The sequence below is a fragment of the Hetaerina americana genome, unplaced genomic scaffold, assembly GCF_022747635.1.
Source record: "Hetaerina americana unplaced genomic scaffold, ioHetAmer1.1.p SCAF_6, whole genome shotgun sequence".
Lineage (NCBI taxonomy): Eukaryota > Metazoa > Arthropoda > Insecta > Odonata > Calopterygidae > Hetaerina > Hetaerina americana.
The window spans coordinates 91,319,760-91,343,518 of NW_027287205.1; the positions used below are offsets into that span (position 1 = coordinate 91,319,760).

A 23,759-nucleotide genomic window follows, 5' to 3' on the forward strand; every position below is an offset into this window, starting at 1 on the left:
AATTCGGCCATCCATTAAAAGAATTATCACAATACACATTACTTTATTATACGGAATTACCAAACCATTTCACGCACGCACACGATCTCCATGAATCCCATAGTCTTCATCATCTCTCAGCCCTCTCTTCAATTGTTCGGGGTAATGAAACAAGAGAACACTCTTACTGCTGATATGTAAAATCACACGTATACGATGCGCTGCATGTAGTCCTCCTGAGTTGGTCCGTCGCCCTGGAAACAGTTGCCATGATAAATACGCTAGAATGTCCGCGTTTGCACGAGGAGTTCAATTTCCGTCGTCTCTTCGTCCGCGCAACTTCGCGTCGCTTGTGTCGCTGGGGGGGGGGGAGGCAGCAGCAGCAGCGGCCTGAAGTGCACGTCTTGGCAGGCCAGCGCCGCCGAGTGCTGACCTCGCTCACGAAGGTGCGCGGAGCGGAAAAGGAAAACAAAACGAAGGAAATGCCTCCATGAACCAAGTGAACCGCGTCATTCACAGAGCGGACTCACCACGGGGAACCCACGGCCGCGATCAAAACGGATCAACGGAAAGTCTGTGGAGTCCAGTCACCGAGACGGGGACCCCGCGGGGCCATCTCACCTCTGGGCTGAGGAGGGCCGACACACGCGCCTCTCGGAACGACTTGGACGTGGGCTGCCGGAAGGAAATAAAAAACGAAGTGAGGGTCCGGTCTTCCGGGAACACGTTCAAGGAGGGAGCGGCGGGAAGGAGAGACCCCGGAGCGGATGCCCTCAGGGGGGGCGAGAGCGTCTCAGTCACGGAGGCAGTCCGTCCTTCCGAAGGAGAGGGCTCCCAAAGAGCAGGGGTCGCCACCTCAAGGTTGTCCTCCGAGGGACACCATGGCGTACCTGTCGGCCCCCATGCCGCCCATGACCATCCCTGCTCCAGACCCGTTTGTCCCGCCCCCGCTGACCCCGCCGCCACTTCCGCCGCCATACTCCAGTCCGCAGTCCGGCCCCCTCGACTGGAACGCTCCACCCTGGGCACCCACCGTGTTGAGGCCCCCGGCGCCTGCCGACGCGTACGAAGTCGCGTGGTGGGCGCCCATCTGGTGCGCGTGGTGGTGCGCGTGGTGGCCGGCGGCGGCGGCGTGGTGCGTGTGGTGCGAGCCGAAGCCGGCCATTGCTGCGGCAGCGGCCGCCGCGGCGTGGTGATGGTGGTGGTAGTGGTGCCCGGCAGTGGGTGACATCTGCATGTTGGGCGGTGGGAAGTACTCCACCACGCCCATGTTGCCGTAATAGGGGCCGTAGTTCTGGGGGTAGCAGGGTGAGGGGGCAGAGGGGGACGTGGACGAGGCCTTGACGCCGCCCCCGAGGTATCCGCCGCCCCCGCCACTCCCGCCGCCTCCACCGCCCATGCCGCCGGAGGACGACGACCCCATGGGGCTGCCCCCGGAGGAACCGCCCCCGCTGCCCCCGCCGCCCCAGAAGCCGTTGTACGAGGAGGCGGCGTGGTGGTGGGCGTGGTGGGCCTGCTGGTGGTTGTTGTGGTGGCCGCCGGGGGGGGTGTCGGCGTAGCCCATGGGGGGGCTGGGGGTGGAGGCGGCGGCCGAGGAGGAGGCGGAATTGGGAGCGGGCACGAGGGGCGGCGGATGGGAGGCGCGGAAGAGGACCGGAGGCGTGGGGGAGGAGGACGACGAGGAAGACACGTGCTCCTCCTTGGGCACGCGAAGCGAGGAGCCCCCGGGAGGCGGTGCCTGGGGGGCCCCGGGTTGCTGCTGCCCCCCCGCGGGGGCCACGGGACTCTCGGACGGGCTCTTGCTCTGCACTCCCGCCGACGAGATCTTCTTGGGCGTCCGGGCCTTCGCCCCGGTGCCGGAGGATTGTGTCGCCTGCTGTTGCTGCTGCTGTTGCTGCTGCTGCTGGCGGCACTTGGCTCGGCGGTTCTTGAACCACACCTGCGGAGGGAGAGGGGGAGGGGTCAGTGCTCGCACGGACATCCACATTCATCACGCTCACATTTTCCCCTCTGTTTCTCAACGCGGGTCCACGCCAAGGATTCCCAGCACAGGTTGTTGCACCTCAGGATGACATATTGAAAGACCAACTATGCGATGGTTATAACATATATAATATATAATATATATATAATAATTGGGGAGAAAATACATTTCTTTAATTACCGATGATTTCGATAAACTTTACTTTGCTTCTTACATAAATTCCCTCTTTGCTGTGCGAGGCCTTTCATGGGGAGCACATATCAGCACAATATGCGGATCAGTTTTAAAGAAACTTGGCTTCATAAAACGGGTGGGGGGGAAATGTAATGAAAAAGTTAAAGAGAGGTGTTATTTTGCTCTAGTTAGACCTCATTTGGAATATGCCGCAAGTATTTGGGATCCTTGGGGGAAAATTTGGCAAAAAGAATTAGATGAAGTCCAGAGAAAATCCGCTAATAAGAACACAAGTGTGACAGGTCTCTTAGGGGATTTAGGCTGGGAACCACTTGAAGTGCGGAGAGAACAAGCGAGGCTTAGACTTTTAGAAAGGTTCAGAACAAACGAGTTTAACTATGACACTGAAGGAATTATAATAGCTCCACACTACTTAGGTAGATCAGACCACAAAGATAAACTAAGGGAGATAGATTACAGAACAGATAGGTACAAATACTCATTCTTTCCCCGAACAATCAGAAATCATAATAGTAAGAAACCAAAGTCACTTTAGAAATATTGAAAACATTGAATCTACAAGTCGGAGCAAAGTTAAACACTGCAAAGCTGTTGGGAATACTTTCAGGTGCATGTGTATGTAAGATGTAGTTTGAGTGTTTGCATGTGTGTGGGGTGTAAGTGTTCTTGCATGAATGTATGCCATGTTTTCTTTGTTGATGTATGAATTTGTGGTTATTGCATGCGGTTATTTTTTCTTTTTCTTTCCTAAATTACGGGTGGTGTCCTAACACCCCCAGCCACACGCCCTTGCGGCGGCTTGCGGGGTATTAAGTACGAGAAAGTAGATGCAGAAAAGCAATCAGCTACAATCATGCCCTGCGAGCCGCAATGAGGGCGTGAGGCAGGCAATGTCAAGTCACTGGGTTGAATATTGAGTATTAGCCACCATTATAATTTAATCTGATTTAGAAAATGAAGGATTGAGATTTGCTGCGCGCGAATGAATATTCCGACTACGTTGCAGTAAAATTTGATTTTGAAAGCTTAGTGCATTCTGATTTCGGCTGTGAAATGGTAATTTGAAAGTACGGCAATGTTTGAAAGATACGCGAGGGAAATAATAATGGCTCCGTTGACAATGTCAATTGCCCTTGTCAAGAAATGATCAACGAGATTTAGTGGTCCAATGAAATAAACGTTTTAAAAGTATTTTATTAAATTGTCATTTCAATATCTATAATTGTGACATTCATATGATTGTTGGATTTAAGGAAATGTGGTCGTTCGGTGGTGTGTGAAAGTTTTACGATTGAATTAGGGTTCTGTAGCTTTTTCGTCGAAGAAAATGGCACTGCACTCTACTGACAGTGCATGTGCATCAATGTATTAATGAATGAAGGCCACTGTCCACAATGATCACATCGTCGAGCCATTACAAATCTTAGCAAATACTCCTTCCAAGTTGTTTTCGGCAGAAAGAGAAAATAAAGTTCCCATACTTAGTTAGCCATACAATTCCTAGTTGATGATGAATGCCAAGGGCTGGATACCAGACTTAATCCACATTTATGTAGTGTGCACAAGAATCATCCATCCATCATAATGCGAACTCACGCCTACTCAACCTACCTAGTTTGTTAACCAGCTGAAACTTAGACCTCTAATTACAAATAAAAACCATCATAAACCGGCACTTCTAAATTACTGATTCTTTCCTCACTCGTAGACTGAGCGAAGTCTTTTCTTAAGCATAGTATATTAAATAAAACATGATTACAAATTCTAATGGATGCATTTTATATCAATGGTAATGAATAATGCGTATGGTGAGCAATTAATATCAGAGCAATGCTCACAGTAAATCACATCCAATCATTTACGAACAAATAAAATGACATTGCTTACATTTACGACTCTATTTCCATCACATGGATAGTTGAGACTAAAATTCTAAGTAGTAACAGTAGTCAATGAACCATACCCATTAACCAGTGGTTTGGCAGTAAGACTTAATATAGCCCTTCCATGATTTTAACAACAGAAGCAATTAGCTAACAACCTGGAACAACAAAGTACTATTATTTATTTACAGCAACAGATTTAAGAAGTTACCTTTGCATTGTCCTATAGTGTTTGCCTTTTTCTCTTCCTTTAAGTAATAAGGAATTTGGTTGTTGCCTATGAGGCACTTCGACTAAAACGAATGTATATCAATTTTACCCAGAATAACAGTGTACTTTAGTACATGCACTAAGCCAGCCAATTTTCCAAAAAAAAAAGCGTTCGCCTTGGAGCCCGGGTTATCCAGGAAAATAACAATTTTCAAAGTTTAAGTACCTACTTCATCTACATTGGCTGAAATCTTGCTCGTTCACACCGTATGCCACTGTATCCGATTGCAGCAATTAGCCATACACACCACGTAGTTACTGATCGGAACATAAATTATGATTACTGTTTACATATAATTGAAATTCTACAATCGTAAGCAAACAGACCAAAGATGGGCATAATACCAAAACGCTTAACAAATTTCACGGGCAACGTATGGATTCAGTAATTGAAGAAAATATTGAAGAACTAACTGAAAGTCTTCCGCCGAATCGTGCATAATTGCTTCCACCTAACTACTCCTAAAATTCATTAATTCAGTGGTCCATAGGTTACCTAACAATTCCGGAAAGAATTCACAAATCACTGTTTGAAATAAGCAGTTGTACCCAGGAGATAACTTTAAGGGCACCAATCTGGACCGACATGATTGATTCTAGCGTCAGTCCTCCGGAAGTTGCTCCACGAGTCACAGACTTCCGTGGGCTGATAGGCTCATTTTCCCTGTGAGAGCGTCGTGTTTCTCTACCTCGGGAGAAAACAAGTTACCGACTTGGGGTTTGAAGAATCAGCTTTTTTTTTGGGAGATTCGGAAGCGCATTTCTATGGAGGGAAGAAGTTACAGATTTGGGCCCCTAAAAACATCGTTGAAAAAAGAGAGATGACGATTGTTAAAAAGTTGTGGGCCCTAAAAATTGACAAATCAAAAACCCGTAGAGTGAGTAAGGGGAAGAAGAGCTTAAACCTCCGGGTGGCAGGCGGCCTGCTTAGGAACTCTTCAAGCTTATGGAAGAAGAAGAAAAAAATTGTACCAAAGAAATATCTTTTGGCAACAATATATCCATTCTTTTCCGCTACACGGCGTCTCTCCCTCCCTCCCATCTCCTTTCGAATATATAATTCCTCTCCGCGGCGGAGAAGATTCAGTCCCGTCTACCGAAGGAAAGCTTTGGAAAAAAAATACCGAACAAGGATTTCCGTGATGAAATTTTCGCAGGGTATTCAGTTACCGTGTTGTGAGATCACAAAACTCTTTGGCTATCGATTCCTTGTTTACCAAGCTCCCCTGTCGTTCGCCGTCATCGCGGAAAAGAATTGCCTGGCGAAAAAGAAGCGAATGTGTATTAAGGAGATATTTGCACCTTGAAGAATGAACCGCTGCGGCATAGGGATAACCATACACTATTTTTCACCTCAATTCACACCTGAATTTTTATATTGAACTAATTCCATGTTAGTTGAATGGAGTCGGGAAATATTTGATCTAATATACCGCTACTTATTTCCTCATTCGAATTCATGCAGCGGGAACGACCGCAAAAGAAAACTGAAATAATGTTGACAATCGTAAACATCATTTAGTATGGTAAAAAATAATAAATTTTTGTTTAATTCAGCGTATTCCACCCCGCGCGTTCACTTTGCCCTTCCCACAGTCGCATCCATATACTAAACACCCAATTCTGGCATGGAAATGGAATTCACGTTGACTAGTTATTCTTCAAGCTACCAAGAGGCCGTGTGGCAGGCAGCGTTATATTATCAGTAATTATCCGAGCTATTGGTGATTAATATAATTCCGGAAGCACCAGCTTTGACACCTTCCGATACTTTATGCTGCCGCGCTCTCTAATAGTTAGTGAAGGAAAGATTATTCCTTAAACTCATTGGTTCTGTCCCTTTTGCTTAATTTATTGCAGTGTGCGGCCACCTGTCAATGTAAAACGCAATGTCATGGGAGATGGAATTTTCACTCTCCCCTCGAAGTTGTAATCAATATTTAATGCGATACATGAAATTTTCTGTCATCTTTTATATTCTTATGGACGCTCTTCTGTGGAAAGAAAAATGAATGTTATTCTGCACTTCCCCATGCAGCCAAACTATGGATGGATCTCCGACGCACAAGACGCGAACCATCGCGAGAGTGGCACGCCGTGACGACAGCCCGCTCGGGTGTCCAAAGAGGAAAGTGCATGACTCGCACACGCAAACAAAGCAAGAGGGAGGGTAAAATAAACAGCAAAAATGGCTCAATATCAGGATGGAAAGGGAATTACGTTGGCGATATATCGTTATTCTATGTGCGAGACTTTGTAAGTTAATTAATGATTTTTTAAATGACTAATGCACATCGTAACATATTGAGAAAGTTTATCACGCATTTTGATTTTGCTTCTTTGAGATCTTGACCGAAATGACACTAGAGATGCCGACGTGAAATTTCGACGATGCTCTATTTTATCTCCTTTCACTGCTGAATCCTCCCCCCGTACGCATACTTTCCCTATCTCTGCCACGGGTCCCTCTCAAATGCCATGGGCCTTAATGCCTTTGGTGGAAACATCCGAACAGAATAAAATGAATGACAAACAGCCGCATCGCACGGGAGGCGTTTTCTTCACGAATCATAGAAATATACATTTGTTGGAATCGGGCCATCAGGAACGATTCCCTCTCACTCTAGATCTGCGCACGCCCAAGAGGATGGCCCCAGGATGTTGTTGTCCAAGGCATATTTGAAAAGTAATGACCGTTTCGAAAAGGACTCTGGGGTGGCGTCGTTCCGTGAGCCTACCTTTCGCGCTGCTCTGACGTGATATCAACTTCCTCTGGAAACCTCTATGAAAGCGATTTTAATGAATGAGAATTTTTCATTTCTTTGAGAATGTGGCTACCAATCATTGCAAACAAAACAGATAAAAATCGATGCACCGTGTTCGTAAGATGAAAAGATTTAAGAGGGATGTAGAACATGGCTATAAAATAAGATTGATGAGTCGATGAAATTAGAGGAGACTTGAAAGTCACTGATATCGCAGGGGATGACTCCACCCCATCGAAATTGCAATTAATGTCGATGTATAGTTTAAGGTAAAATGTAATTGAGTATTAGATAGGACATTCAAACAATGGGAATAATTTTTACAAACCGCTTTACGTGAAATAAAAAAATCATACTGTTTTACTTATTATAATATTGTTCTGTTCGTAATGTCGATGGCGCGAGAAGTTTCTATTGCAAAAGTAAATGATATGCTAACGGGGCGTTATTTTGAACGGGATATGAAATTGAAGAGTGCGCGATTATGGATGGAGTGCGGCGAATGATGGTGTGAATCTGGTCCATGCGTGATAGTAAAGGTGCGGTGGGTAATCTTAGTGTCATTGTACATCGTGTGACCACATAACTTCCTTTTCACGAACGCAAAAAGCTGTCAAAAAGTTATGTTGCTACACACGTTACACGAGAGCATTTTGTTCCCTCTTCTTGAGCATGTATGTACTATGTGAATTGTAAGATTGACCGGTGACCAGACTTGAGCGTTACCGCCAATTGCTTAGCTGCAAAGAGATTTATATAAAAATAATTATATTCTTTACCTGAAGCGTACTGTTAATAATGGTTAGTAAAAATCAGATTTTATAGAATCAAATAATGGCTACAAAAATGGTTTTTTTAAGGTACCTCTTATTTCCAGGGCGTACTCAGTGGTTCTCCTTCTTATCCATAAATGCTTTCGGGGAAGTGATTACTCACACCTGACGGCTGCGCAGTTTAAAGGACTGATTTTGCATTTATGATTTCTCCGAAAAGGGCAATCGTCTAAAGAAGGGAAAAGACACCCACGAAAGGTCGAAAGGCCAAGGCAAGGGCGGGAGGACATAGGAAGGGTGCGGAAAAAACTTGCATAGAGAACGTCAGGTTAATACATACGAGTATGCGAGTGTAAATTGAAAAACTCGTGAATTGACGTTTAACAGTCAGCACTGGGGTGACTCGCAAAATTAAAACATAGAGCAGACAAAAAAGAAAGACACTCTTGCGAGAATTTCAGCTCTAATATCAACTTCAGTCAGTGAAAGGGAGGAGGAGAATAAGTAGTCCGTCCGTCTCACTGAAGAAGGTAACCGTCCGGGAGGTATTTACACATACATATAATTATATATACATATATATAAATAAAATATATGTGTACATAAATATTATATATATATATATATATATATATGTATGTTTACATATAAAAACACAGTAATCAACCCGAAGGTAGGTTTGGTAGGTGATGGTAGAGTTCACCCAGTGCTAACCACGACGCCGTGTGAAATTCACACATCAGGGTAGGGGGGCCAGTTCCTTTCCCTATGCCGATAATGATTTCCCAGGAAGATCTGGTGCCCGAAATCACATTGCTTGGATGAACCTGCAGGTGCTAGATGGGCTTTCCTAAGAGTTGAACCCGGGTCCTCCGGTCAGTAGTCCAACGCTCTACCCCCTGGGCTACCGCGATATACATATGTATCTTACATGGGAACATATATATATGTATATATATAATATATAAATATATATATATAAATAATATATATAATTTTTTATTATATATATATATATATATATATATATATATATATATATATATATATATATATATATATATATATATATATATATATATATATACATACCGGGTTCGTCCGGAAAATAAAGGTACTGATTTTTTCCCGCCGCTCCAGGCGCGCCAAGCATCGCTCTGACGGGCTGCGATTGGAGGGGGGTATGTTGGCAAGCGACGCTGAAAAAGGCAGTCGGCTCTGAGCTGTGGTGTAGTGAGGAGCTCTGGTAACGCGAACCTCCACGCTCGACCCACGTCACGGAACGCGATGCCGAAGTTATTGGAGCAGCGTTATTCCATCAAATTTGCGGTAAAGCTTGGGAAATCATCTACCGAAACTGTCGGTATGATTAACCAGGCTTACGGGGAGTCAGCCATGTCCAGAAATATGATCTTTCGGTGGCACAAGATGTTCGTGGAGGGCAGAGAAGAGGTCGACGACGAACCACGGCCTGGACGCCCATCAATGACACTCACCGACGAAAATGTGCGAAAAGTTCGCGATGTACTGAACTCTGATCGTCGTCTTAGTGTTCGGATGACAGCCGAGCAGTGTAATGTGCCAAAAACAATAGTGCACGAGAATATTAGGGAGCAATTACAGGTGCGAAAAATTTGTGCAAAGTTGGTGCCGAAAGTGCTCAGTGATGATCAAAGACTCAGTCGTTTGGAAATCGCGACACAACTTGCGGATCACTGCAAAAATGATCCACCTTTTTTAGAGAACGTTGTTTCGGGTGACGAGACGTGGATCTTTGAGTACGACCCGGAGTCGAAGAGACAAAGTGCGGAGTGGCACACCCCATCATCACCCCGTCAAAAGAAAGCTCGCATGAGCAAATCTCGGATCAAGGCGATGCTCATTGTCTTTTTTGACAAAAGGGGTACGAATTTGTAACTGAACGAAAAACTGTAAATGCTGCATTTTACGTCCGAGTGCTCGACAGGCTTCGAAAACGAGTCGCCCGCGTCCGGCCAGCGATCAAAAACATCTGGCGGCTGCATCACGACAATGCGCCGTCTCACACCGCGCTTGTCGTGTCGGACTTCTTGGCCAAGCACGGCGTGGCAACGCTGCCGCACCCGCCCTACAGCCCGGACTTGGCACCACCGGACTTCTTTCTGTTCCCGAAGATAAAGAGGAGTTTGAAAGGAACGCGATACGGGACTTTGGACGCCGTCAAAGAGGCCGTGACGACCTGTCTTCGAGAGGTTCCCGATGATGCCTTCGCGGGAGCGTTCCAGGAATGGGAACGCCGCTGGAACAAGTGTATCGACTCACAAGGGTCCTATTTTGGGAAATATTAGCTTAAGATATGTAAAAGTGTAATACATTTTTTTTTCCTGAGCTCAGTACACTTATTTTCCGGACGAACCCTGTATATATATATATATATATATAAATATATACACACACACACACACACATATATATATATATATATATATATATATATATATATATATATATTATTAGGTAATCTATCGGTTAAGGTAGGTTTTGGATGGACATAACTAGTACTTAAATAATTTGTGACCCCTAGCAAAACACAATATCCTACTCTCTAATTGCCTCTTAAAAAACATTATTTGTCTTTTGTCATGCAAACAATGCACTTCATTTTACACAGGCGAATGCATTACCCCCATATCTATTTGAATGAACAATCATCGGTACTCCTGCTTTCCTGTCTCACTCTTTTCTCGTCATATCCCTTCACACGCAAATTCCCGCAACAATTCATTTGACCAGGGTTTCTTCCTTACCATCCTTTAATCCGTATCCGATTCAGCCACATTTATTTTATTTATTTATTGACTTAATTGGGCGAGGTTGAGACTAATAGTCTCTTCTTCCACCTAACCCTACATTACAGACATTATATTGAAGACAATCTCATACATCCAAGCCCTAGATGGAGGAAAATCCACCTAGGCGGGAATCGAACCCGCGACCTTTGGGTTGGTAGGCGAAGACGTTATCCCGCCGCCACCGGGGCCGCATTATTTATTAAGTTGAGACCTTAGAATCCGCATTTTCACTAGCTTTGCGATCTTTCAAACTTCCCACCATTAATCGCCATCTTTAATTCCCCTTCCAGCATTCCCTGCACCTTCCCCTTCCCCCACCCCAGACCGCCAACTTCTCTCCGAAGGTTTCACTCGGAGTGTCCTTTCAAGTGCTATCTATTTCAATTTTGTTTAATTGAGCCGACCAAATGTTAAATTGCTCTTCTGAGTGCTTCAACATCATCGATATATATATATATATATATATATATTTATTTATTTATATATTATATATATACATATATATATGTTCCCATGTAAGATACATATGTATATCACGGTAGCCCAGGGTATATATATACATACAGACACACACATTCGACCACCTACGTACATACATGCATGAACACACGCACACACCCTTTCCCCCTCTTTATCTCGTGATTTTTTTACGACCTCAGCCCTTCGACGCCCGTTTCCCTGCTAGCCCATCATTCTTTCCTCTCCCCATTCATGTGACATCACCTTAGCAACGCGCATAAAAGCCAATATTTCCTAAACCCCCTCCCCCCCCCCGCCCAGGGCCAGTAGCAAATGCCATATTACGTGCGAAAGGCGAGGAAGAGGAGCAAACATTGGCCGGAGAGAGAGTCATTTACACCTTCTCCGTGGAGGAGGCAGGGGGGGGGTCGAGTTGCGGAGTGGGAACGCACGGATGCCATCAACCCCCATACCCCTCCCCCCAAGCCGTCGCTACCCGGCCTGCATTCGCCACCCTTGCCCCCGCACCAATCTCTCCCCGAGAGAGCGTAGCCACTGGAGCCCCCCTCCAATCACGTCACCATCGGCGAACACTGCCGCAGAATAAAAAAACACCCGGCGTTGAAATCTCCGCACGCCTCCCGTCAACATCATTTTTCAAAAACCCCATCCCCGAAACTCCTTTTTAAGGGGTCCCCTGACACCCTAGAGTCTCTCCGTTCCCTATGGTGGGACCCCTTACCAATCCCCCATCACCCTTTGCCGTCCTCGCAACTGTTCATAATGTATTGAAGACGAGGGAGGAAGGATTTTGGGGGCGGGGGCTCTAAATCCCCCCCCCTGGCACACCTCCCCTCCCCCCCTTGGAGTGGCAGCGGTCGCAGTTCCCCCGATCCTCCTCCCCCCCCCCCGACCCCCTGCCACAGAGCAAAAGTTTCCCCCGCCTCGCTAATGGAAAAGGCGAGGCAGGGGAGAGGTTCCCTCTGAGGAGAAAGGGGCCGGGGAAGGGGTGGTGGCCGCCGTAATACACTCACAGGGGTCGGAGGGGATCCCTGCCAACCCCCACCTCACGCCTCCCCATCCCCCACCACCACCAACGCTCCAACAAATTCACTTCACTTCTCCCATTACTCCGCCTCCCTTTTTTATCCTGGAACTCTTTCAAAACTCGAATTTGGAAACACGGGAAATAATCCTGCTCGAGGGAGTTTTTTCCTCTTCCTCGCAGGCGGGGATTGAGGAGGGGGAGGAGGAGGGAAAGGAAGAGGAGGGGGAGGAGGCACTCTTACGGGGCTTTTGTGTGTGTGCCCTCCCTCTCGAGTTTCCGAGAAATTATATAAAAACGCAACTTTTTAATAACCGCCTCTTCCGCGGTTTCCTCCCCTTCTGCTCCTCCCGTAACTTCGCCACTATGAGTTTCAACAAATAAAAGGATGCGATATAACTAAAAAATAAGTCTTGATGTGATGTAAATACTTGGTGGATGTTGGGGGAATTTCATCATTCCGAAAAGGGCTTAATGAGGCTCTCGCTTTCCCGTTGAGTTACGACGGTTTCGGATACCACGCTCTAATGAGTAAACGCAATGACAAAGGATTGACGTAGGGTAAAGGAAAAGGCTTTTAACCTAAGAACCCTTTGGCGTAATAAAAAACTTAACATCGATTCTCTCCCTAGCATACAAAACACGAGACAACGAGACAACCATCGCTGACCACTCGTAATGAAATCATTCCAATTTTACTTAAGGCACGGTTTATACAAATGGGATTTTTAATGGAGCCGCTGCGAGTCGATTTTAGAACATGTTTCAACGAATCTATTCACATTTAATGGGTATTTTTATGTCACGTATCCTACGGAAAAATGCAACCATCACGAGGAGGCAGTCCAAAGCAACCACCCTCATCACCGCACATGAAGAAGGTTGTGGCGTTCGAAATGAGACGTAGGCACGTCGAGGCGAAGAATCGTGTTTGGCTGGCCCGAATCCATCGCCCGCGCATATATACAACTGTTTCTCAGCACACGGCATTGTGCTTTCCTCGACTCCTTTCGCTTTGTGTCATTCTCCGTGGAGATTTTCCAGCCGCTGAAAGCGTCCCCCTTTCAGGATGGCCTTTTGGGGGCGCAGAAATCCCCTGGCGGCGGCCCACGGTGCGGGGACCGCGATGCAGACAAGGGCTAAGTTTTAGAGCAAATATAGGGAGCAGATGTCCGAGGGAAAGGTCGGCGGCGGGACGATTGAGAGATTCAACGGGCAGGGGAGGGGGCGGGAGCGCTAATCCGGGACTCAAACCAGGTGCAGGCAGTTTTTATTCCAGCACTTAATTTCTTCCTCTTCCTTGACAACGGCAATACGTCGAGGCTTAAAGGTAGGCATTACTAGGATAATTTCAAAGACCACAATAACTTTGGGTGCCAGATTCACACACTAAATACATATACGAAAAAAAAAGAAGTCAAGAATTACCTTTTCCCAAATGAGAATTAAATGATTATTAGATGTAATGCCCTTAAGCTCATTGGCACACGTGACGCCACTCTCATTCGTAACATAATTAAGATGTAAGGAGTTCCCCATCGTTTCCTTGGTTTTTCTCGACAGAAACTGCAAACACAAATGCAATGGAATTGCTCCGCATATCTTTCGGTTGCATCTTCCCTCCCAGAGCGCTCTTTTGAGTTCCCTACCCACCAATATGACAGGAAAGAGGTAAGAGCAGAGACAAATAAAGTATCGAACGAGTCAGAGGGGGTCAAAAGGCGAGGGGATCATGGATTGTGTCTTCACAAAAACGCCAATGTGAGAGAGACAGCAGAAGAGACGTCAGAATTTATCAACAAGCTATGAATGAAAGAATTGAAACCGTCTTTAATGGGCTTGTCTTCCAGATTTTTATATCTGTGTTTCGAAAGACTAAAATTTGTCAAAATTTTCGTTAATAATTTTGTGCTTTCCCCGGTTTATTCAAGATAAAAGAAAGGCGATTGTTAGCTGATGGGATTCGAGTGTGTCACAGGGCCTTCCTTTCACCGTCGTTGTAGGAATTTTGAATAAATGCCTAAATTGGGATTATTGTAGTTCTAGGGGTTAGTCCTCCTAATTTCGTAGGCTTTTTCAATAACATAAATGGCAAAAGGCTGTAAATTTGTTTTGATCATGAATACATACACCTCAATTTTGCTAGTTGAGCTCACAACGAGAAAGATATGGCGAAATTCCTGGTCATTTCTTTTTTCGCCAAGGCACCATCTAATCCAGGGAGAGTCCGTGGCATCCGACTCTCGTGCTTAGGCTTGAGTTCTTGAAATATCATGCTCCAACTTAGGTTTTCCTTTTTGATAGCAAAGTTGTTGTTTGTTTCGTATGTCACATCTTGAATTTCATTTTCGCTGGAAGAGATGAACACAAAGAATACGCATCTGCCGCAAATCCAGCGACATCATTTCTCTCCTCGCTTTGGAACGTCAACTTTAGGACGTGAATATTCACTCGCGACATCAGCGCCAACATAATTAATGCGCCCATCCCCAGCAGTTCGCAAGTGCGGCTGTCAATGTCAATAACTCAAGTCCGATTTAGCGCAGGAGGATCGAAATTGCAGACCAGTGCGCTCTAGTGAACACTTGGTCTCCTCTAACGACTCCGTGAGAACCATCCTCGGGTCAAGGGTTGGACGAAGGGCTGCGTGTCCCGCTTTCTTGTTGCCCTCAAGAGGAGGTTGCGCTTGGGGTGAACCCCTTTCGTTCCCCTGTCCGAGGGGTGGCACCGCGAGCGAAGGGCCGGTGGCGTGGGTGGGGGTGGGCGAGGGTGAAGGGGTGGGGGTCGGAGTGGGCGGGAAATCGAAATCGGGGGCATTTATTGCCGTGGAAGTGTTTAATCTCCGATAAACCAGATGTCGCCCTCGCCGCTGGGGGTCGTCGGCTTCGCCGGGAATCGGGCCAACGCTCCTTAATCCCCGAATGGTTGGGATGAGTTCCTGGAGGGAACAAAAGGATTGGGGGGGAGGGAGAGAGGTGGGCCCCGTTACTTCTTCATCTGTGAAGGCGGAAGGGAATGCCGGAAACCGACGCATTATTCGACTCCTGGCACCCCCGCCACTCCAGTGGCGAAGAAGAGAGAGGGGTCGAGGAGGGGCGGGAAGTAAAAACAATTCCCACTTTCGCCGATCATCACTCAGCCACCCGCCGATGGGATTAAGCGGGGGAGTGGGTGAAAGGGCCTGATTTCCAGAAACCCTCGAGGACGAGAGGGCGACCGGGGGGGTGGGGTGACGGCGATTAAGGGAGGGGGAGGGTGGAAATGATGATTAATAGGGGAGGGTCAAATCTACTAAAATATGTAAACTCTCCCTTGCCACTCGCGCCCCTTGCCGCGACCCCCTGGAGGCCAGACGGATTCGGGGCCCCTCTCTCGCTGCTTCGCGGAATGCTGCTCTTCCGATTACGTGGACGGATGCACCTCCATTTCGGGTACACCCGATCTGCATCGAGCGACCGTTATTAGCCTTAGAGAACGGTGGAAGAATATTATCGGGGCGCCGGTGATCGAGCAAAATGTTTGATTCCGAAAATATTGGCATTTCTCCTGTGACCTTATTGCACGAATGGCATTTCGAAGACCTAATATATTTTTATCCAATGATTGGCCCAAGCAATTTAAATTGATTGCTTTCGAAATTACTGTAGAGTAAAATATGCTGTAGTATGGGCCACTAATATCATAACGCAGGTAAAAATGTTGTAGCGCATTCTCAGCATATATTGTGTTATTGAAAATAGGTGACCAAGTTTATGTATACTAATAAATGTCAGCCTAACTACAGGTACTAGTTAATAGGGTAGATGACCGACAGCTGAGGTCATATGCGCCATTACGGATAGATGGGAAAGGAGGAAGGATGGAGAGAAACCTGGCGTCGGAATTAGCCTACTTTTGATAAGGAAAGGCGCCAAGGGGTCTGCAGCTTAACGTCCCATCTGACGGACGTCATGCTAACTCAAAGTGCTCTCCACAAAGTACCTCAAGTTGGGTTTGCGGATACCAATGATAATTATCTGTAGCCTTCAGGATTAAAACCCGGGCTCACCGGGTGGGAAGCCAGTACGTTACCCACCGCACCATCACGTTCCCCCTTGTTACAACATAGAATTAACAATAAATGCGTAAAATCTTGCACAGTTTAAAATAATTTAAAAATTTTATAAATATGTAAATGATCCTAATATACCAAGATTTTCGTCAAAATAACAATGGTTTAACGTCCACAAAATTTTCTTTTTGGACGCTGACCACATTATCTGATTTGATATTGCCAATTATAGCAATCAAATAACATTAATGACTTAAATTTGGACCTACCTCAGCCTAATGTCACTCAGCGTCACTGATACTGTTTGTCTCATGAATTATAGTGCATATAACTGCATTCAGCAGTTCAGGTTTGCCCTTGACGCCTCGTTAATCACAAAACGCTTGATGCTCTTGTTTGTCAGAGCTAGATGAAATATGCACACCTTGTGTGTCCCCATACACATTCTTGCTAGTATTCTACGGTATTCAGAGTTGGTATTCCACATTTTGACTCCATATTACAAATATAATGTAATTGAGAGGCATTTAGTGCATTCGCTCTTTTAGCCACAACCCCGTCATACTGCGGTAGGACGGATCATGAATAGAAGCTTATAGAGATCTACTTCTACTAACTGTTGACTAGACCGATTTAAAATGCAATTATTTCCTGCGAATGATGAGGGATCAAAGTAGACGCCCACTACAGCAATCAGGTAACAATATTATTATAGCCTTAGTTACACAGTTAATACCAATTATGCTATGAATTGGGATCCTCACTAGAAATTGAACGAACTATTTTAGCCTATTTGAAAAGCCAATATAAATGTTTGGATCATAGTACTTACGAAGGAATCATTGACATCTGGTGACATTCAGAGTTTTGACTTTGCTCGCGTGACGCGGATTCACCCACCTCTGCGTACCCTAGCGATGGCTGCAGATTTCATGGTGAGACGCGCACGCAGTTTCGCAAGTGATTGTGAATCGGCGCGGAATGATGCACGCGGTTGAATGGCACCCGCGTTCAATCGTCGGCTGACTGTCTAGTCCTCCCGCCGCAGGGGATATCCTCCCCTCGCTCGTCTAGTCCCCGCCCACGTTCGGGCGCCGAGACGCCCGCCGCTCCGCTCTTCACTGCGCGTCCAGCCGAAGTGCTCAGAGACCTCTTCATGAAGTTACGGATGGCGTCAACGTGACATCCGCGGGAAGAAGACTCGAGGCGACGGGAACTGTTGCCCCCGGCAACGGGAGAATGGGAGGGGCAAGACGGAGGCGCCCGTCCCGTCGTCCGAGACAAACACGCAGCGTGGAATTTCGGGCGTGCCCGTTGGGTGAATGAATCATTCATTCACTCATTCCCTCGTTGCGAGTTCACTCTCCCGGGGAGCGAACTCGCAAATCTCAGGGAGCGTCTCTTCAAAAGCACTCTTCTCCCATTCCTTGGTTGAGGAAATGAATTACATGAAGGGCAGACGGTGTTCCCCGCATTTACTGCATTTATGCTTTTCTTGATGAATTCAAGATTCCCATTTCTCGGTGAAAATGTTCCACTTTGAGGCACTCATGACCCTTTGAGGTCATAAAACCTTGCCACAGACTGTTTAATTACGTGAAATCTTAACTACTGCGGCCTCCCGACGTATTTCCAGGTCGTAGTGTCGTATTTACGTGACAGTGGAGCGGTCACCCAGGGAAACTCGAAAAGGAATCATTTGAAAAATCGCTTTGCAGAGAAATCCGCCGGTTGAAAATCGAAAGAAGGAACTTATGAGAATAGCGAAAGAGTTCCTGACGTCATCCTTATGTCGCAGCGCTTATCGAATGAGTCGCTCCCTCTCTCTCTTTCTCGTTTGCGCTGTCGCCGAAGATGGGCACACGAGTCTATGAACTTCTTAAAATCGTTTAACATCGTAGAAATGTATGAACACGGGAAATCTAATACCGAGATTAAGCCATTAGTGGGGAAAATTTTTCGCATTCTCAACAAATTACAGCCCTTAATAAATCACAAAAATGATTAATTTCGATCTTAGTCCCTTACTCTTTTTCACATTAAAACGCCAATTTTTCAATGCAATGTATTATTTATATTATGTGAAGAAAGCAGTTATAGAAAATACATTGGAACCAAACGCAGGATGTATTTCCATAATTGTTTCCGACCTTAAGAAACACCACTTGGATAATAAATAATTTTTTTCTGAGTGAGACGGGGTGAACGAAGGATTGGAGAAATGATTGCACATGAGTATAAGAATTGAAATAATTGAGCGATTTGATGATTTTTAATAATTTTTTACTTTGAGTACATGGTAGAATAATGCGGTAGGCCGAAGGTAAGAGGGTGCGATTACTGACCGGATGGTCCGGGTTCGATTCCCGGGCAAGGCACTCTGGGTAACTGCAGCTCCACCCAAGCTGTGAGATTTTTCGGGTACCAGATCTTCCTGGGAAATCGTAACCGGCACAGGGAGAGGAACTGGCCCCCCTTAATACCCTGCCAATGTGTGAATTTCATACGCCGTACAGAGCTAGTACTGGGTGAACTCCACCATCACCTACCAAACCGACCTTCGGGTTGATTACTGTGTTTTATGGTTTTTACATGGTGGAATGCATGAAACAACTAAATGCTGCGCGAGCTCTACAATACTGTGAGTACATTAAGCGAACGTACCTATGATTGGTTGACTATGCTGCCAAAATTGAATGCTTGAATGTGTGGGAAATTGAAGGACCGTTTAAAAGTTGTAAAATAGGATAGTGAGAGAGAGAAGAGAAATAGGGCACAAAATAGGATGAGGCAATTGGTATGAGAGTGGGTGACGTATGTAGGTGGTGGTAGCCATAGGCGAAAGGATTAGGGAAGGAAAGAGAGGAAGAGGTCGTTTGGTGGCGTGGAGAGGGGACGTATGAGAGGGGTGCATCTCGCATCAAGTGCGCGCTCGCTCCGTCGCGTGAGGGCGGGAACGGAGGGAGAGAGGAGGGAGGGAGAGAGAGAGAGAGAGAGAGAGAGAGAGAGAGCGAGAGAGAGACGCACGAGGCCCTCAATGCGCGGCGATTGCGTATTTCAAGAGAGCGGATCGTATCGCTGGCACAGAGGGCAAACGAGTGGCGATGCACGGCCGGCCGACCAAATGTGGAGGAAACTAGTACGGAAGGAGTAAATGCCGTGAAATAACTTCAACTCATACTTTTATTAACTTTGCCAACCCACTAAAGACCCAGAAGGGAACGAGCGAATGTGGCAATCAAAGAGCGAAGGGAGCTTGGTAGCGGCACAATTCCTAAAAATATTAGCGACTGAGCACCACGCCGCGTCACGGGATCCGTGACCCAGTGACCTTCCCACCAAACATCAAACGCGAAGTGGCGATCGAAATCCATCGATTGGGAGGAGGGGGGATGAGAATGGCGTGCATCTGGGAGTCGGAAAGTACACCGAGAGATAAAATGCCTGACGACACGGCTGCGCTGCAAATGGAGCCGTGGTCGGCCGAAAATTGGCCCAATGGAAGGGGGGCCCATCGCATCGAGGAGGGGCGGAGGGGGGGGGAGAGGTTATCAAGCAAGGGAGAGGCGGACTCAGATGGAGCCATGAATGAAATCCATGCCGCAGCGAAGCCGAGAGGGATCATGAGGGCGGAGGGGGTGAGGGGGTAAGTGGTGGAAGGGGGGTTGTAATGAGAGTGTCCAAGGGGCCTGATGGGAGGTTGGGAGGCGGGCCCTCATTCCATTCCGCACGATCCAAGGGAAATGCGTGATGTGATGCGGCTGTCAAGGAGACGGTGTTCTTCATTCGAATCCATCGTGCACCCCAGTTAAAAATGTCGTCAAAATATTGGAAAATCCGCTAGTCCTATTGGTCAAAATATAACCAATAATACAGGTCACTTAAATTGGTATTTATTGCAATCCCGTTGAATTTATCCTATTTGATTGAAGTTCAAGGATGAAAATTTGACTGTATTTTGAATCTCCCAGCGAATCTATCGTTTGCGTGGACACGGCATACGTATATGTCGTCAATTTAAGGATTAATAATATTTCCACAAAAAAATTAAGAATTAGCATCTACCGAAAACAGCATGACGTCTTTCTTGATCAAGATCAGATAGTCCCAAGGCCATCATGATCGTCTTTCGGTCGTAAAGCAATTGAGCTGTAGAGTGCCGGTCAATGAACGGCAACATTGACCATGAATGTTAAATTCATGGCCGTCACTGGTCAGTTCATTTGATCGGTGGCATCGGTGAGTGACTTGTGTCGACCCGGAGTCTTGGTCCGAGGTCAATGGAGGCAGTGGCGAGTGTCTTTGGCGGAGGGCAAGGGCTGCCACCGCTGCATCCCGCCGCTCGGCTGTACTAAGGATCGCCGACAGAAATGACGCCATGCTTTGCATTCAGCGTTGAATATAACCGAAAGTAATTATCGGTGCAAGTCAGTATCAATCTGCGAGAGGAAATATTAAATTCTGTTTATTTTAATATCCTGAACATGCAGATATTATTATGTCTGCGTTATCGCAAGTTATAATAGTTAAAATAGGGAAAGCAATTCTCGTTCCAAGTGTATTTTCCTTTTTAAGGGTTCTTTTGGACCATGAAAAGGCATTTAATGTAATTCTTCAAAATAGTTTTTTCATATTATTTCTACATTGAATTCTGAAAACTAAAGAGTTCAAATGAAAATAAAACGTGTAAATTAATCACGTGGATGTTAAATTTACGATGTTTCCATATTATGAGCGTCATTTTATATCAGTTAGTCATTACTATGTAGTAATACTGTCGACGTTCAGTTGTTCTAATTTTCAAGCACATTCGACCTCACAGCCTAACGGTGATTGGCTGGGCATTACGCACATGTCGATACGTAGTGCGACGTAGGAAAATATATATATATATATATATATATATATATATATATATATATATATATATATATATATATATATATATATATCCATTACTCCCCTCAACTATTCCCCTCATTAATCATCTCCTATTCAGTTTCTCTCCTGCTGGATACAATAGACACACACTCCTGACTGAAACCTCCGCCCCTCCGAACTTTGCATCCTTCCGAATATGACGCAGAGATGGACCGGGTCGACCACACTCCACGCAATCCTCAGCACAACGCAATATGTAACCCCCCCACCGATTCCGCCCAGGACTATTCTTTCAACCTTCATCCACAAAAATTGTATGAATTACCCAAAGGAAGTAATCCCGGCAGTCGTGGCGAACGAATTTCTACCAAGAGCCAAACTAAATTGCCGACTGTTTTCGTTCGCTTGTCTCAGTTTTCATTTTCCTCCTGCCGTTGAGGAGACGTGGCGGTGGCTCATAAATATCCTGTTCACCCGGTACTAATGTCGTAACAGAGGTACGGGTATAATAATAATAATAAATAAATAAATAAGTATAGAAATAAATATCGCAAGAAATACCAGAAGGAAGGGAAGACGGGTGCCTCTTATTCTCGTAACTCTTCCTCGCCCGATCGCGGTACGTTATGCTCGCGTGACTGCCAGTAACGGAAACCAGGGTCAAAGCCAACCAGGCCAGACTGACCGCTGAAACCGGCAGAAAACGGGGAGTCGCCCGCGGGACACCATCACCCGACTCACGCTGGCGAAACGCCCGCGGCGGGGAGTCATCGGTGTGGGGGAAATGGGGAGGCGGGGAGGGGAAATTGCACGGGATGAAGAAATGCTCGGAGGGATCACTATATCCCTCGGGAGAGAACGGAGGGAGCGGAAGCGTGGCTTTGATGGCGGGGGGAATCACTTCTGGCGTATCAGGAGAATTCATTGAGCTACAATCCTTTAGTTTGATATTTTTTGTTTCCTCTATCTTGCAATTCTTCTTATTTCAAACGGAGTTAACTAACCATAGTAAAAAGATTTTGTGCTTTTCAACAGATATTTATTGTAAGGTACAACGCGTTCCGCCGACTTCATCGGAATCATCAGGCAGTACCTGATGTCAGTGAAACGCAATGCACCTTACAATAAATATCTGTGGAAAAGTACAAAGTCTTTTCAGTATGGACATGAAATACTTCCACGAAGTGAAGCCTGAAACATTAGAGTATATTCGTTAACGGATTTACCGTTAACGAATATATTCCATTCGTTAACGGACAGAAAAGGAATTAACTAAATTCATAATTTGTACAATTATAATTAATTATATATAAACCGGAAGTACATAACATTTGCAAAAGGCGGGAAATCTCGCCAATCTTTTCATTGAATTTAGGTGGATGAATGGATAGATTAGTGCTACGTGACGGAACAAATAATCGCCGTGATAGGGCGATGCTGGTTGGTAAGCAAATAAGCTGATGATAGCAGGTCACTTCTACGTCTCACCCTAAATACGCGCGTCGCAACGAGGGCACGTGGCTTCGCGACAACACCAATCAGAGCAATCGGTGACAATTGGGACTCGATTGGTAATTTGTCCCTCAGAGAGCGGTCGAATTTCCGCATTTCGCTCGGTAGCCGCGGGCCCAGCGAGGGAAAATCAAATTCTTCCATGGACGTCCGTCCGACCGTCGATTTCCACCGACCCTTCGCCCTCGCGTCTTTCCCTCCCACGAATCGAACACAGCCAGGCATTCCCTCCCGCCCTCCGCCTACGCTCCACTGATATGTACCTAATATCTTGAGTCGTGCTTGCACTGCGTCCTTGCTTCCGGTGGCTCCAATCCCAGGCCACCCAAGGCAAATGGAGACGAGGCCTCAGAGGAGGAGGAGGGAGATTGGGGTGGGGAGCGAGAAACTAGGGGATGGAAGGGGGAATAGGAAGGCGGAAGGGGAGGTGGGCACTGGGAGGGAAAGGTGGGATTAAATACAAAGCCCAAGAGGCCAAATCAGAATCACAATGTGCAGCCAAGGGGGTGTGGGGGGAGTGGAGGTAGGCTCTGCTCCACAGAGGCGGCCAGTCTAGGATGAGATCCTAGGGATGGGAGGGTGGGGTGGGGTTGAGTTTTAAACCCGTGTGGGAATGGAAGAGGGTTGGTTGGTGCGCTGGCAGTTGTGGGGTGGCCCCCGGAGCCGATCGGAGCGAGGGGGCCCGCCACCCGGGCGGCCGATCTCATTGGCCACGCACGGGAGGAGTGGAGGGGGCTCAAACGCATTCAACCCTCTCCTCACACACACTCGCGCAGCTGCTCCCCTCCTCCATTTTCTTCTCCCCCTTCCCTTCCCTCCTTCCCCCTCCATCCCTCTCTGATTCTCTTTGCTTACGCCTAAACACAGCGACAGATAATCATTAAGATCATAGGTAAATACCCATTAAAAGGTACGTATGGGCCAATCTAAGCGCGACTATTTCATATTTTGTACAGCGTGTACTTCTCTATCCCTAATTTTTCATAAAGCCAAAACGTCTCAATGCATTCGCGTAGAGCGTTCCCATCAACGGGCCACCGTCCTGGGCAATCGACCCATTTGAGGGAGTGGGTTTGGGGCGACCCGGACCGGCCACTCGTGTCCACGATGACTCGCGTGGATCTCCTTCCC

The 23,759-nt window shown here is 46.4% G+C and overlaps 1 protein-coding gene across 1 annotated transcript in view; it reads right to left on the reverse strand.

Annotated features, from left to right (window-relative positions):
* Positions 1-835: 835 nt before the first annotated feature.
* Positions 836-23,759, reverse strand: part of LOC139695485 (homeobox protein OTX1-like) — an 89,691-nt gene continuing 66,767 nt past the window's right edge. The window contains exon 3 of the mRNA XM_071594271.1: positions 836-1,918. Within this exon, the coding sequence (XP_071450372.1) occupies positions 836-1,918 (1,083 nt within the window). The remainder of the gene's footprint in view (positions 1,919-23,759) is intronic.